Raw genomic sequence first — 17,341 nt, forward strand, 5'->3', positions numbered from 1 at the left:
TTTTTGTCCAGAGCTTTGCAGTCTACCACTGCCCTACATCTCCAGATCCATTAATACCTCTTAACATACTTGTTCAGTGAATTTTAGCCAGGACAGATTTGAATTACTATGTAACAGACTTAATTAGGGCATAGCTTAGCAAATTGCCTGATGTGCACGCCTTAAGCCCTCTGTCACACTTTCCTTGGTATGCCTGCAGGAACTGCTGCGGGTTAATCTGAAAATCTTATTTCTGTGCAACGACCACTGTGTATAAGATAACTTGTGTAAAAATTGAAAGACACTTCCTCTGTGATCTGAGCAAAAGAGCCTGAAACAAATGACTTGCAGGAAAATTCCAACTGGGAGACAGCCAGAGCCTACGTAAACAGTTCCATAGTTATAATGTGAGGAGCCACAAAGATGAGAGGACATAGCCCTTGTGTTTTTACCAAATATGGGATGTGTGTTGTTAAGATAATGAATGCTGGGTGCTGTGTTATGTATGGCTTTTTGCTCAAATGGGCCACTGTCTTTAATGTCTTGTTTGAAGTCTTGTTTTATAATAGAATAGTGTTGGAAATGTGGTCCCCACAGCACTACATGCAGATAGGAAAACATGCAGATATAAGTACTACATAGGCAAATGCAAATGAGAAACAGAGTCCAGATCATTTGTTAAAACAGAGAGTGCAACCATGGTGACAAAAGGAATTAATATGTGATCAGATGTCAGCACAGACCATGAAAATCCTTTGTGTTCCAGGAAAAATAAGGGCTAATGGTCGATCAAATCTCCGTGGGAAAGTACCTCGGGTCAGAGCTGGGGTCCTGAATCTTTTCATTAACTCAACATTTTTTTTTTCTTAAATTCTTACTGTCTGCCAGGATTTTGTTAGCTGAGAAAGTGGGATTGTGGGGAGGGGATTGCTAAACCCAGCACACTTAAAGCCAAGAAAGAAACAGAAGTGCAATCTGTCCTTACTCACCCAGTGTTACTGTTAACACAAAGAAGAGAAGTGCCTGCCTTCAGATGTAGGCTGAACCTGGGAGACAGGCAGGAGCACACGGGACAGCAGTGCAGGCCCCCGGTAGCTGGAAAGTCCACGGCAAAGGTGTGGGTGATTGACGTGCAGTTTGAGCACAACGTGCGACTGAGCATGCGCAGTGAACGGAGCTAGGCGTCGGCCAAGGCAGAGGTTGATTTTAGACTCACGTGGGTGCTGTGTAGCTGTGAATAAATGCAGCAGCCTTTTCTTCGTTCCTATAATGGTCCTACCACCTTCACAAAGGAAATCATGAGGATCAGATATTATGTGTCTACTCAAGTACCCAACTCAGTACCTATCCCACAGTGGACACATATGGGAAGTCGTCTATTTAGAGACAAAGTGATAAAAGTTAACGTATTTTACTCAATAGTGGACCATGTATACCAACGCCTTGTGCAGGAGCCTCATTCTGTAGACACAGAATCCCATAGCAACACCGGCAAAGTAAAGATTATCATAGTATTAGGGTACTTCTCCATTCTTGCCCAACTTCATGGCTGACCTATAAGGAGAGATTATGATATTCTTTAGAGACTAAGTCTGCTTTTATATCTAAAATAGTCGTTGTATCTGTGATTACTTCTTCCCATGTGATTATCTTGGATAATTGAGCATATATGTGAAATTGGAAGTTGCCTGTGTGAGCTGCCTATTTTCTGCATTCTATTCTGTATGTAATTGCATTTTTTAAACTCTGATTTCTCAGTAAAGGAAGGCAGACTGTGTGACCCAAAGCTCTGATCTGCATCAAAACTGCTCTCTTGGCACGTGTACAAAAATCCAATTAGTTTCTGAAGGACAAATTGTCTTTAGGGACTGAACTGATCTAAAATTCATGACCAATCTGAAGAAAAATAGTTCTCTAGGAATATTTTTTTAAATCATAGAGGATATACATCCAGGGCTGTGTGAAACTAACACTCATATAAATTAATCGGGGTTACTCTTCTAGGTTTGTTTGAGAGGTTTGTGCTCTTACTAAGAGACACCAGACATCTCTAAGAGAAAATAGTAAGGCAATCTTTGGGTGTGAATATTAAGGTTGATCAGAGCTATGGGGACTGACGATCATATGTGCTTAATTTCTTGGATTGCTGTAGGCGTTTGCCAACTTGTTAATAAGATGGAGGAGAATACTGGCAAGATTAAAGCTTTCAACCAAAACGATGAACAATTCCTGGAAGCTTTTGTCATCTTCTGTGGCTTGGGGATCCAGAATACGCAGATGTATGAAGCGGTGGAGAGAGCCATGGCCAAGCAGATGGTGACATTAGAGGTGGGACGGAACCCATGGGATTTGGTCTGCCCAGGCACATACTCAGCATCTCCTCCCAGCACTCATGTCGTGAAAACATGTGATTCTCATGATGTTGTCCATAGGCTTATTTAAAAGCTAAAGAAAGTAGATTCCAAATATTTAGACTCTTGCCAAAACTCACACGACCAAACCAAGACTCCAGTCCATCCCCTGATTTTTCTGTATAAAAGCACCCATCATCCCTAAGTCTGTCTCTTGCCCATTTATCTCCCTCTTGTGCCTCTCTGTGAGGATATCTATTGAAAAAGAATCCCCTACCAGTCTTGGAGAATTGAAAGTAAGGAAAAAGAAAAATAAATGAAGGAAAATGAGTAAATGGAGTAAACAAGTGTCCCAAACTCATGCGCGGTTCAGGGACTTTACCTCCTGAATCTTCTGATCCAACTGGTTTTCTGGAGAGGCTGTAAATATTGTTGCCTCTGTGAAATAGAACTTTACATTTTTTATTTAAGTATAAAATAAACCTTTCAGTACAAGCACATCTTTGATTTAAAGGGAATTTCTAAAATTGTCCCACATTGCTTAGAAGTTAACCTTGAAAACCAGAATTATGATTCTTAACTCATTAGAAGGTTTAAAGTAAGCCCAGCCCATGAGGAAGCACTGGGTTGTTCCACGAGGAAGCACTGGGTTGTTCCACGAGGAAGCACTGGGTCCTCCCATGAGCTTAGCAGCCTGTGTCTTCAGCTGCTGCTTTTCTTTCTTTGCCTGTAGCCCGTAGACTCTAAGAGCATCTTTAAAGCTGTGTGACTCTGAGTTCCAGAGTGAATTTGATAGCTGTTACAGGTTTCACCTGAGAACCATTTTTACCCACCCCCCCAACACCAAATAGCAACTTTCAATATATCTATTCAGGCAAGAGTTTTATTCCCCTATTCTGAACATAAGTATGTTTCTGGAAAAAAAAAAAGTTCAAAATAAACATGCTGCTGTGTGTGAGCCAGCGATCCTTTCTAGAGTGGCTTATAAATAATGTGTTATATCAACAGTGTCAGAATGAAAGTTTCAGGATTTTTTTTTTTTTTAAATTAAGGAGTATAACTTCAGAAGCACGCAATGGACCCTGGATTTGGATGGAGGTTTCACGGTGTTGATGGAAGCCACAATTGAGAGTTGGCAGTGTGAGATCCTAGTTACCTCTCTCACAAGATGGAGCAGGATTCCAACCGGATGTTCCCTGTGCATCCGTCGTCATTGCCTGAATACTGTTCCCTGTGCATCCGTCATCATTGCCTGAGTAACCTAGTTCCTGTCTTACCCATAGGTCCTGTCTTACCATGCTTCAGCCGCAGAGGAAGAAACAAGAGAGCTCCAGGCTTTAGCGGTAATTCTCTTCTTTTGGAACCTCGCTGACTGTAGCCATCTCATTAGTGCTTTTACTAGTGGTAAATATTTAGATAGACACAGAAATTATTTATACTGATCAACTGTACTTTCTTGCTAGGACACAAAGTCACTGATAATACAAAGCACCAATAGTCTGTGTTGACTTTGTCATACTGTTATGTAATCCTGATTTTTACCCCCAGGGCTTGATACAGATGTCACATCTCTTTCACTGAAATTGACTCAGCTTTCATGTACCGGGGAGACTGAAATGGGTGGTTACAGGTGGTTGGTTGTCACCAGTAATCAGCTCTTGACTGTATGGTTTATATGGGAGGGTGTTTGAAATCAGGATCAGATAAGGTTAGTTACTGGAGTCCTGTCATTATTCAGGATCCCACGAGGAGAGAGCAAGCAGACATATGAGCACACATGCCAGGCATTCTGGGTCTTGGTTGGGACCACTGGTGGTGGTACGTGTACATCTGAACTTAATAGTTCACTTAATAGTCTACAGTACACTTAATGCACTTGCAATACTTTCATTGTAAATTGTTGCTGCGACCTAGCTACGTCTCTCTGAGACAAGAATTGTGCACAGAAGGAGTGGAAAGCTTGAATGGGTCATAGACGTCCCCTTCCATTGTTATGGACTGTAGCTCACCAGAAGTTAATTTTCTTATGCTTTATCAATGCGTTCTCATGGAAACTCCAGCTGGGTAGTGAAGACCACCCAAAAGAACTTCACGTTCTCACGGTCACGCCAGTAGAAAGAGACAAGTTAAATTGTGATTAGAATATGAATCATCTAGCAAGGACAGCAAGAGAGTCATTAGGCAATTTTATCTGAAAGGTCACACAATTTACAGAGGTATTGGGTTTAAAGTAGCATTTGCCTTGGGCTTAGTTGATACTTTTTTTTTTTTTTTTTTTTTTTTTTTTTTTGAGACCAGAGCCAGGCTCTTACACAGGCTCAGGATGGCCTGGAACTCACTTGAACTCCTGACATTCTATTTGCCTCAGCTTCCCAAATCCTGGAAGCATAGGGGTGAGCTACCTCGCTCAAGTTAATTGGCACATTTGCCTAGTCTACCAACAAGAGCTAGTTTTCAATTCAGTGTACACTGTGAGCAGGAAATGGTTCTGTGCTATCAAGCCTTGTGAGTTAGAATTTAATGCTAAGGTAAAGGCAGGGTCACACCGCGATGTGTGTCATGCGTGAACCCAAAGAGGAAATGCAGGAATTTCTAAAGACAATGCTAAAACCCTCATGGGGCATCTTTAAACTCTGTTTCACACGTCAGAAATAGCGGAGTCTTTCACAAAAAGTCTGAGCTTGGGTTTTTTTTTCCTCTTAATTATGCTTATAATTTTAGCAAGAGAAAAACACCATGGAATAGCTGAAAATTGCTACACTGCATATTGTTCAGAACCATCTGTTGTTCCATTTGGAAAATGGATGTCTGGCAGCTGCACTGGAGATGGAGGGTTACATCTTTTGTAGGTCAAGTAATTTATTTAAATTGGTTGGAATTCAGCAACTGATTTCAATTCTAGTTTCATGTCATCCGAATAAAAATTCTTTTCAGCTCCAGCTACCCAGGTGTCTGCGTCATCCAGGAAGTCCCCAGATCACGGCCTTTACCATGTGTTTGCTTACTCATCTCCATTCCAACTGTAAAATAAACCCCAGAGCTGTCAGTTTTTTTATTTTGAAATTTTACTCTTAAGAGATTAAATAATATATGTACCAAATGTGCATGCCTGTATCCAGAGAAATTCTATAGTCATAATGAAGTAATTGATAGGAAACTCAAGTATATAAATGCATATATATACATATTAATATATATACATATTAATATATATATATATATTACTTTTGGCTTAATTTGATTTTTTTTAACCACATTTCCGTCTGGCCTTCTCTTGGATTAGCACTGGGTATAACATAGGGCCTTTCAACTGAGCCCATTGCCATCTTTTTGATGATCCCTAGTCACAGGTTGCTGAGAAAGCAATAAAAAAAAAAACCCAGTCATGTGATCATGGTTTTAAAAAGTTACTTAAAATAGTAGAAGACAGGGTTGGGAGATGACTTACCAGTTGCAAACATTAGCTACTCTTTTGTTTGTTTGTTTGTTTTTGTTTTTGTTTTTGTTTTTCAAGATAGGGTTTCTCTGTGTAGCCCTGGCTGTCCTGGAACTCACTCTGTAGACCAGGCTGGCCTCGAACTCAGAAATCTGCCTGCCTCTGCCTCCCAAGTGCTGGGATTAAAGGTGTGCACCACCACCGCCCGGTAACATTAGCTACTCTTGCAAAGGACCTGGGTTTGGTTCCCAGTACCCTTGTGGTAGCTTTCAACCATCTGTAACTTCAGTTTCAGGGATCCAGTGCCCTTTTCTGGCCTCTTCAGGGTCTGAGCACACAAATAATACACATTTATAAATATAGGCAAACATTTTTTGTTTTGTTTTTTTTGTTTGTTTGTTTGTTTGTTTGTTTTTCGAGACAGGGTTTCTCTGTATAGCCCTGGCTGTCCTGGAACTCACTCTGTAGACCAGGCTGGCCTCGAACTCAGAAATCTGCCTGCCTCTGTCTCCCAAGTGCTGGGATTAAAGGCGTGCGCCACCACCACCCGACTTATAGGCAAACACTTAAACACATAAAAATAAATAATCCTTTTAAAGGAAGATGCCAGAATAGATCTTAAATGTCTACCTCTTCAAATGAGAACAACTTTGAAATCCCTTTAGGCATTTTTACTGACTTCATATCAAAGAGAAATAAGACAAAAGGACTTTATAAAACATTAATGCTAATTGGGAGAATTTGATGTTTTATGGATGATCAAGTTCAGAAGCTAGCCATCTTTTCAGGTTTGTTTTAGTAATGTCTTGTGTGTGAGTAAGGAGTCTTTTTATCAACAGTTGGCTGTAAACAGTTGTTTTGTTTATTTTGGGCTTAAAATCTAAGGCAGACCAAATACCCCTGATATCAATGTGCCTGTATATGTGTATGTATATGTATATAAAACACACAATCAAACAGATGTATCGCCCTATGCCCACACCTTTAGTTTCTGCTGAGACAGAGCTAAATGTCTCTCTGAGACATTCCCAACCACAGGTGAAATAGAATCTTTTTAAAGAGGCCTTCAGCAAAACCAAGAAACTTAGTAATTTTTAGATGATTATTATGTTTATTCTGCCCCAGTGCATTATTTCCCATGCTCACATACTTAGTAGTTTTCACAGAAACCACACACTTAAGAAATATAATAATAATATAAAAACATACGAAACAGCTTTTAACTGTTGATAGATGCAGACTTCTTATGGGTTATTATAGTCTCAAGCAAATAGGACATCTCTGTGCCCCGCTTCATCTATAAAAGAAGAGAATATGAGCTTACCCCGCAGAGTTGCAGTAACAAGTTCCTGGTGCCTGAATCTCCACGGACTTCTAGTTATTGTTAGTAGTTGTAGCAATATTGAGGTCCTTGTGGCTCTGTCATGTAACAAGTCTTGTTTCACTGTAATAAATACCTTAGAAATTGTACACAGAGGTAGGGTAGAAAACTGCCAGGGGGAAAATGGATCCTGTGTTTTAAGACTAGATTAAAATCAGTTTATGAACTGTAGCTAGTTCTCTACTTGTTGAAGATAATCTCAAATGGACTATTCCAAGTGAGTTTCTACCATGACTGCTCACAAGTAAGAAATTATTCAGGCCAGTTCTTTCTGAATTCCCAGTGTCCTTGACATGAAAACACCAATCTTATTGATATGCAGACAAACTGAAACTGATATTTAGAATTATGAATGCAATATATGTGATACAAATGAAAGAAAATGAAAATCCAACTGTAATGTTAATTTTTCCAGAGGAAGCAAGATGAATAGCAGACCTACAAGAGAATAAGCCAGGTGCCACAAGATGTGTTCTATAGCAGTGCGGTTCGCTACGAATACTGAGATTGATATGACAGTAGTTTGTAAGTGAAGTTCATAGGAAACATACCTACATGTTATAGAAAACTGATCATGTGGTTGATGAATTTAAAAACCTAGTCTTTACCTCCTAGTCTATGCAGGTACTGTATTAGGTTCATCAAATATACCAAGAGTGTATTTGTGTACAGATATGTATATATGTATGTATGTATGTATGTGTATGTGTATATAATGAATATAGTATATGAATATATAATATATTATACATATGGATATAATAATCACAAAGATAATAACTTTGACTATGATAGATATCAGGCATTTTGAAATTATAAAGGTACTCTTTTCTGACAGACTTATACCTATGAAGCTATAACTGTGTCTCAATTCCACCTCTTGGGACTCCACTCCCTCTTAATCAGTGCTCTGACTCAGACACGGGAGAGGTGGCAGCTCTGATTTCAACAAGGATTTCAATTCGGCATCCTGCTGAAGAGGCATCTGGAGTTTGTCTCTATCCAGTTCTATTAGGACATTCATAAATTCTCTTGTTTTGTAATCATGGTTTGAACCAAAAGTATGTGCAGAGCATCTTCTCTCTCTCTCTGTGTGTGTGTGTGTGTGTGTGTGTGTGTGTATATATATATATACACACACACACACACACACACACACCCTTCTGAAGCAGGAGGAAGCAGCTAGCTGACCTTGTGGTTTCTGCCCATTAGATGTGGCATAGTGGTTACCACTAGTTCCACAAAAAGGCATTTCATTGAAGATAGCCACAGTGACCACATAAATGTGTCATTGACTACAGATGGTCTCTCCTAATGCAGTGGCTCTAATATTTTTACATCCATCAGAATCACTTGGAAATCTCCTTGTAACACATAGATGGCTTGGGACCATCCAGCTTTCCTAGTTCAGTATTTCTGTGTTTACATTTCTCCTTTGATAGCCTGCAGAGTACCTTCCTGTATCAAAGATGTTAGTATGTTGAGGTGTGGACTCTAGGTAGCCACCAGCTTGACTTCTCTATGTTCAAATGCTGGTTTCCCTGCCCCTATAACTTGTTGCAATCTGGACATGGCACTGTAATGCTTATCCTAAGTATTTCCTGTTTCTAAGATTGGAGAAACATCGCTTCCCATTTATTCTCTGACTTGTCAATCAAAGATAGCCAGCCAATGACTGGACAGAAGAGAGAATGAGGCAGAGAGAGAGAGAGGGAGGGAGCAGAGAGAGAGAGAACTGGCCATGAGGAAGGGGTCAGGGAGACATCACAGGAGAACATACCTGAAGCCTAGAGAGCCAGACCATTACTAAAATTCAGTATCTCAGGAATTTTGGCAGGGAGATAGCCTGATAAGTTTAGAGGATTAGAATAAATCAACGACTGCCCAGGTATTGTGCAGTAAAGCTTGATTATATAATTCTAGTAGATTCTGTCTCATTCAGTTGGGATAGCTGGGGATAGAGAAATACTGCCACTTTTAAAATTCCTATTACAAGGAGTGTTACAGGAATAACCATTGTCAAGCTTGTTTCTCTGGTAAGATGAAACATCCTTTTGTTATACGCCCAAGAGTGGAGTGGCTGGATCTGAAGGTGGCTTGATTCTCAACTTCCTGAGGAATAACTCACTGATTTCTGAGGAATGACTATACTGATCTCCATAGTAGCTATACAAACTTTTCACTCCCACCAGCAAGGGACGGGTGTTCCCCTTACTGCACACACTCTCCAGTGTGAGCTGTCATTTGTTTCATTGAGCTTAGCCGTTCTGACAGGTGTAACATGGAACCTCAGAGTCGTTTTGAGTTGGCTGAGGATAACAAACATTTATTTCTGGCGTGCTCTTCAGTTCCTAATATGAGATTTCTCCAATGTTTTTATGTAGACACTGTACTACAGACCTTACCTCTTAGAATCACTTTCCTTGTGTCCATTGATTTTGGATTTGTTGTGTTTTCAGTTTTATTAAATTCTAGAAAGTTTTTAGTTTCTTTCTTAATTTTTGTCTTGGCCCATTTTTCTCTCAGTAGTGAGTTATCTAGTTTCCATGAATTTGTGAGATTTTTGTTGTTTCTGTTGTTGTTAATACCCAGCTTTAATTTCTGGTTTTCAGATAGGATGCAGGACGTTATTCTAGTTTTCTTGTATCTGTTATATTTGGTTTGTGTCCATGTATGTGGTCAGTTTTGGAGAAAGTTCCATAAGACGCTGAGAAGGTATATTCTTTTGTGTTTGGATGAAATGTTCTGTAAATATCTGTCTATAATATTGGTTCATATTATCATTTAGCTTCAGCATCTCTCTGTTTAGTTTTATCTGAATTACCTGACTGATGGAGAGAGTTGGCTATTGAAGTCTCCCACTGTCAGTGTGTGAGGGTCAGTTTGTGATTTAAGCTATAGTGGTGCTTATTTTACTAATTTGGCTACCCTTGTGTTTGGGGCAAAGATATTAAGAAGTGTAATGTCCTCTTGGTAGGTTTTTCTTTAGATGTGTAAGTTCTTTCCTATCTCTTCTGATTAGTTTTGGTTTTACATCAGATATTAAAATGACTATACCAGCTTACCTCAGGTCAGTTTACTTGGAATATCCTTTTCTATCTTTTCACCCTAAGGTGATGTTAATCCTTGGTATTAAGGTGTGTTTCTTGGATGAAGCAGAAGGATGGACTATTTTTTCATTCATCTTGTTAGTCTGTGTGTGTGTGTGTGTGTGTGTGTGTGTGTGTGTGTATGTGTTTCTTGGAGAATTGAAACCATTGATGTTGAGAGATATCAATGGAAGGTGTTGGTGTTTGTCAATTCCTGTCATTTTATTTTGTGGGATATGTGTGTGTGTGTGTGTGTGTGTGTGTGTGTGTGTGTTTGCTGGTCTGAGCATGGTTAGTCTCTTTAGGACTTGTAGATAGATATTGTTTAACTTTGGTTTTATTGTGGAATGTCTTATTTTCTCCATCTTCGGTGATTGAAAATTTCGCTGGGTGTATTATTCTGGGTTACCATCTGTGATTCTGTAGAACATCTGTCCAGGTCCTTCTGGCTTTCTGAGTCTCCATTGAGAAGTCAGGTGTTATTCTAATAGATCTGACTTAAATGTTAGTTGGTCTCTTTTTGTTTTTTCTTGCAGCTTTTAATATTTTTTCTTTGTTCTGTATGTTTAGTGTTTCATTATTATGTGCCAATGGGAGCTTTTTTCTTCTGGTCCAGTCTATTTGGTGTTCTGGATGCTTTTTCACCTTGATAGGCACTTCCACTTGAGATTAAGGACATTTTCTTCCATTATTTTGTTGAAAGTATTTTCTGGTCCTTTGACCTGGGTTTCTCCCCTTCTTCTATTTCTATTATTGTTATATTTGTTTTTTTCATAGTGTTCCTGATTTTTCTGGATGTGTTGTACATGGATTTTTGTTTTGTTCTGTTTTTTAGATTTCCTGTTTTCTCTGACCGAGGCATCCATTTCTTTTATCCTATGTTAATGCCTGAGATTCTCTCTTCTAGTTCATATATTCTGTTGGTGAGGCCTTTATGGTTCCTGTTTGAATTCCTAAAGTTTTCATTTCCAGATTTCCCTCAGTTTGGGTAGGGTTGTTTCTTTTGTTGTTGTTGTTTTTGGTTTTTTTTTTTTCTTTGTTTTTTTATTGACTATTTCTAATTTAAGGACTTGAACTGTTTTTATTTATTTCATTTTATTGTTTGTGATTTCATAGATTTCCTTAAAGGATTCATTCATTTCCTCCTGAAAGACCTCCATCATAATCATAAAGGCTATATTAAGGTCTTCGTCTTGTGCTTCAGCTATGTGATTCAAAGGGTCTATTGTGATAAAGCTGCTTGGCTCTAGTGGAGACTTTGTCCTGGCTGGTATTGATTGTGTTTTTATGCCAATGTCCAGGCATCTGGGCTTGGGATAATTGTAATTCTAGGTGCTGGTATCTGGTCTTGTCTTTGTTGGGTGGATGCTTTGTTTCTTAGTTTCTGTTACCCAGTCTGGTTCTTAGGAGACTATGGTAGCTATGTGTCGCCTGGTAAGGAATTCATCTGTGAATGTTGATAGATGTGGCCACAGGAGGTTCAGGGCAAAAGGTGTATCTAGGTTTGAGGAGTTCATACTTGGGAATGGAGATGGGCTAGGTAGGGTCTGAGGGGGTCCACAGGAGGGAGGAAAGCAGGATGTTACACCAAGATCTCCTTAGTCCCCTGAGAATGAGTACAGGGAGGGAGGGAAGCCTGTAACAGGTAGTCTACCACAGAGCTGGGGGGCGGGGGGCAGCTGCGGAATTAGAGTTGGCGAAGACCAGGAAGTGTGGAGTTCTGAAGCTTTTCCTCCTTTGCTGGCCGACTTGCTTCTCTGGCAGGCTTGGCTGGTGGGTTCCAGGGAAAGCCTACTGGAGTTGGGATAACAAGAGGGAAGAAATGTTGGAAGAGAGCGTCTGTGTGATTTCCTAGGGATGGGGGAGAAGATAGGGAGGGAGGGGAGGCTGCGGCAGCTGCACTAGGATGAGACTGGGGCATTAGGGTCAGAGAGAGGTGAAGATCTGCAGTTACGCTTCCCTCTTTCCCTTGGCTGGCATCTCACTTTCTAAATTCTCATGCATGCAGCTGGGACCAACAGCTCCAGGAATCTAGAACTGTATCTAACTGCCCTACCTTGAAATCCCATGCACTTCAGTCTCTACTATTTATTAGGAAAATGTAGAATGTTTTATCTTTTGAAGTAGAAAGAAAAACAAATAGAAAGTTGACCTTTTATTTCATGCTTAAAGAATGGCTTTAAGGGATTTCTGACTTTCTCATGTCTCAGAACTGATCCAAGTTCTCAACCGCATTTCATTGACAACGAGGCTCTCATGGAAAATGTTTGTGTGTCCATGCTGGGTCAGTTCACGGAGTTTGCTTGTGCTGTGGGGTGGTTGTAACTAAAGGAAGAAAGGAAGCTGTTTTTTTCTTAGTCAGAGAGGCAGAGTATCCATACACGAAGGACAGGCCTGGCTGTGCGGGCCACCTTTCCTGCAGCTTGTAGAATATACTTTGAAGGAAAAAAGAAAATGTCCTGTTATAAGAAAAATGATGCCTTAAGAATAAACCATCTGTTCTCTTGTCTAGTGAATGTGCTTAAGGAGAGCAGCTGCTCTCTGTTTCCTTCCCAGCTGGAGTTGTTCCATCTCTGATGCTGGAAGCCACTGTAAACAATGAGACCTTTTTCTAAACATTTTCCCTTGTCTTCCCTGTTTCAGGACACATATCAGTCCATGGGACTGGCTTTATAGAACGACTATTTTCTTGTGAATTTTAGTCTTCAGGAAAGAGTCTTAGAGAAGGGAACAAGTCTGGTGTATGTGAGGTGGAACATGGCAGACACTAAGAGCAGGAGAGATAGCTTCTGAGGTATAGGCCCGAGGCTCTCAGTAGCACTGGGAGACTTTAGTCTTTTGATGGCTTTAGTCTAGGAAAGTTGAAGGCCAGATAGGACAGTGCCATCTGGACACTAAGAAACCTAAGAGGTTTGGAAACTGACTCCACTCTTAATATTTCTTTTCTCAATACATAAAAGGCTCTTTTTAATCAAGTTATTTGCAGCCAGATTAGGCTACTACACTTAGTAACACTTAACTGCCTGCCCATAGAGTACATGGTCTGTGGGTGAAGGAGTAGGGCAGCCTACGAGTTCAAGTAGCACAGGTTCCAGCAAGAATACAGGAGACTCCTCAGAGCATGGAGGCAGCCAGGGCCGCTTGGCCAGTGACTTGGCCATTGATCCTTTAGACAGACTTCCAAGTCATATGGTTGTTGTGGTTGTTTTTAATTTCCCTAACAGTGGCTTGGGCATTAATCCTTTAGACAGACTTCCAAGTCATGAGGTTGTTTTTAATTTCCCTAATATGCAAACAGCATAACAAATTAGGTGATTTTGACAAGATTGGGGTGAACTCACAGAACTGCTCCAACGCAGGCAGAGTCATGGTTCATGCCTATGATCCCTGTGCTGGTGAGTCTAAGGCAGAAAGGTCATGAGTTCCAGGCTAGCCCTACCCTCACATAAAATGAAAACCGTTGCCAAGTTAAGCAAAGAGAATAAGATTTTAATTCTTCTCCATTTGTTTACTCTTAATAAGTATTTATGCTAGTAAATAGAAAAGCTAAGAAACATGAAACTAAGTAACAGTCATGGATGCCATTCAACAGGTATTCCCAGAGAGGGCTAACAGAAGGGGCACTTAGCCCCATGTTACATTGTAACCGTGCCCTAGAGGAATTTATCAATAAAAGAGTGGCAGACCATAGAAGCAGAAGGTACAAAGGAGGAGAGATTGATGAAAAAGAGCAAGGTATCTTTGAATACAGTTACTGTGCTTGCTACAGTGAAATGACTATAAAACCAACGCCTAAGATTTCAATTAAAAAATAAAGACACACACCCAGGATCAGAGGAGCAGAGGTGAGGAGGACACAACATCTGTCCCAACACTGGGGGTAACTGGGACCCCCCGGGACTCAGGCACCCAGGAACTCCGCCAGTTCAGTGGCACAGGTTGCTTCTGGTCTGTCTGGGCTGGTGCTCTGAGCAGATCCTGGGCTCAAACTTTGCACCCAGTCCCACAACACCCAGAGGAAGCTCCACTCCCAGGCACTCTAATAAGCATAGGATCAGAGGATCAGAGGTGAGGAGGATATAACAGATATAACATCTGTCCCAACACTGTGACCAGTGGGACCCAGGCACGCAGGAACTCCACCAGTCCAGTGGCTTGGGTTCCTTCCAGTCTGTCTGGGCTGGTGCTCTGAGCAGACATTGGGCACAAATTTTGCAGCCAGTCTCACAACACCCAGGGGAAGCTCCATTCCTGGGTATTCTAAAGGGCCCAGGATCACAGGATCCCAGAATCACAGGATCACAGAGACAGCTTGACTCTGAGGAGTTCTGATACAACCAGGATCACAGGTAGGACAGGTCCCAGTCAGATTTAGCCAGGGCAGGGAAAACTTAAGATAACCAGATGGCCAGAGGCAATCGTAAGAACATAAGCAACAGAAACCAAGGTTACTTGCCATCATCAAAACCCAATTCTCCCACCATAGCAAGTCCTGAACATATCATCACACCAGAAAAGCAAGATTCAGATCTAAAATCACTTCTCATGAGGATGATACAGGACTTTAAGAAGGACATAAATAATTCCCTCAAAGAAATACAGTAGAACACAGGTAAATAGCTAGAAGCCCTTAAAGAGGAAACACAAAAATTCCTTAAAGAACTATAGAAAAACACAATCAAACAGGTGAAGGAAATGAAAAAAAAAAACATTCAGGATCTGAAAGTGTAAATAAAAACAATAAAGAAATCACAAAGGGAGACAACCCTGGAGATAGAAAACCTAGGAGCGAGATCAGGAGTCATAGATGCAAGAATCACTAACAGAATACAAGAGATAGAAGAGAGAATCTCAGGGACAGAAGTTACCATAGAAAACACTGACACAGCAGTCAAAGAAAATGCAAAAAGCAAAAAGCTCCTAACCCAAAACATCCAGGAAATCCAGGACTCAATGAGAAGACCAAACCTAAGGATAATAGGTATAGAAGAGAGTGAAGACTCCCAAGGTAATGGGCCAATAAATATCTTCAGCAAAATTATAGAAGAAAACTTCCCTAACCTAAAGAAAGAGATGCCCATGAACATACAAGAAGTCTGCAGAACTCCATATAGACTGGACCAGAAAAGAAATTCCTCCCATCACAAAATAATCAAAATACCAAATGCATTAAAGAAAGAAAGAATTTTAAAAGCAGTAAGGGAAAAAGGTCAAGCAATATATAAAGACAAGCCTATCAGAATTACACCAGACTTCTCACCAGAGACTATGAAAGCTAGAAGATCCTGGGCAGATGCCATACAAACCCTAAGAGAGCACAAATGCCAGCCCAGGCTACTACACCCAGCAAAACTCTCAATTACTATAGACGGAGAAAGCAAGATATTCCAAGACAAAACAAAATTTACACAGTATCTTTCCACAAATCCAGCTCTACGAAGGATAATAGATGGAAAATGCCAACATAAGGAGCAAAATTACACCCTAGAAGAAGCAAGAAAGTAATTTTTCAACAATCATCTCACACAAACCTAATTACACCTCTTACAACAAAAACAACAGGAAGTAACAATTACTTTTTCTTAATATCTTAATATGAAAATTATTATTATCAACATATTCTAATCAATTGAAATCCAAATATATGAGGAATTAGATATTTGTTGGCTGTTATCCAGTGGTCTCTCTAATTTGGTAATTGGAGAAATAGGTCCAATATTGTATAATCCATAAACACTTTTTGCTTGTTTGTGCATGACAGTGTCTTGCTGGGTTCCACATAATGGTCTTGAAATCAGGCTTCTTCTATCTCAGCTTCTCTATTAGTAGTATCGTTTATCTGACATTTTTACACTATACTATGGTTTTCAGAACAGCTTACATATTTCAAAAGTATTTATATACCCAAAAGAAATGTAAACAATTAATTTGGGGGATGGCTTGTAAGAGAACAACAAAGAGTGAGACTGAATGCTTTGCTTGACATTTGTAACTATTGTATCAGGTTTGAAGAAGAGGACTTTATAAGTTACTCTTTCTCTGAGATGAATGCCAGTGAACCAGATCCTTACCCTCACCTAATGTCTGTGCCACCCCCAAGCAGAACCATTGTTCATTGAAACAGTTGGTGAATGACTTCATGGATAGACCATCTTAATACACACACCATTTCTTAAATGAATGTAACCTGTTCTCTGTGGGCTGAGAATAAAGTCACTCACTCAAGTCAATTAGCTTTAACCATAGCAGGAAATCTGAAAATCATGCCTACAATTCATTCCTTGGTGCAGCAGAACTATCAACTCTCAGCTTAGCTACGATGGAGATAAAATCCTTTGGTGATGTGATGGTCATTGAAGTACAGTTGTATTACAATGAACTCCAATGTTTAAAAATTGTTCTTATTCTGGGCTTGTACCACAGTAAGAGCCATGATTTTAAGCTCTACTAAAAACAAAACAAAGAAACAAAAAGAATTTATCTATTTATGTTCATTAAAAAAAATACTAGTAGTGATGTATTATTTTAAGATATACAGTTAATATATTTGGAGTTACTTTAAATTTATATTGAGACAAATGTATGTATTTTCAGTATTGTTCTAGACAAGCATCTACATAAGATTGTTCAATTGATTGTTGTTTTATATCAAACAATTTCTATAATATTCATTTTTATTGTTACAATATTTTATAAATTTTAAAGAATATGACAAAATAAAAAAAAACAAAAGGTATTGCAGGTATTGAAGGGCATTCTCTGGGAGGAGTTGGGATACAAAAGGGAAACAAGAATGTGATGTAATTCTATTTACTTAAATATGTTTTTAAATGTTAACACATTCAGATAAATTGAAATCATATATCTTTTCTCATCATAATACAATAAAACTTAAATCAATAAAAATAAAAAAAAAAAACACAAAACATGGAGCCACTCCTTCTAAAATGCAAACAAAACCGGCTTCCCAAGTTATTGGTAAGGAAATTCCCAATCATGGTGGCAGTGGTGGTGCACGCTTTGAATCCCAGCACTTAGGAGGCAGAGGTAGGTGGATTTCTGAGTTCGAGGTCAGCCTGGTCTACAGAGTGAGTTCCAGGACAGC

At 39.7% G+C, this 17,341-nt stretch overlaps 1 protein-coding gene across 2 annotated transcripts in view; it reads left to right on the forward strand.

Moving 5' to 3' along the window:
• Positions 1–17,341, forward strand: part of Pde5a (phosphodiesterase 5A) — a 134,654-nt gene that overhangs the window by 75,367 nt on the left and 41,946 nt on the right. For both annotated transcript variants that reach the window (XM_031375340.1, XM_031375341.1), the window contains exons 10-11: positions 2,132–2,307; positions 3,614–3,673. In XM_031375340.1, coding sequence (XP_031231200.1) covers positions 2,132–2,307; positions 3,614–3,673 — 236 coding nt within the window. The remainder of the gene's footprint in view (positions 1–2,131; positions 2,308–3,613; positions 3,674–17,341) is intronic.

The sequence above is a fragment of the Mastomys coucha genome, unplaced genomic scaffold (genome assembly GCF_008632895.1).
Source record: "Mastomys coucha isolate ucsf_1 unplaced genomic scaffold, UCSF_Mcou_1 pScaffold16, whole genome shotgun sequence".
Lineage (NCBI taxonomy): Eukaryota > Metazoa > Chordata > Mammalia > Rodentia > Muridae > Mastomys > Mastomys coucha.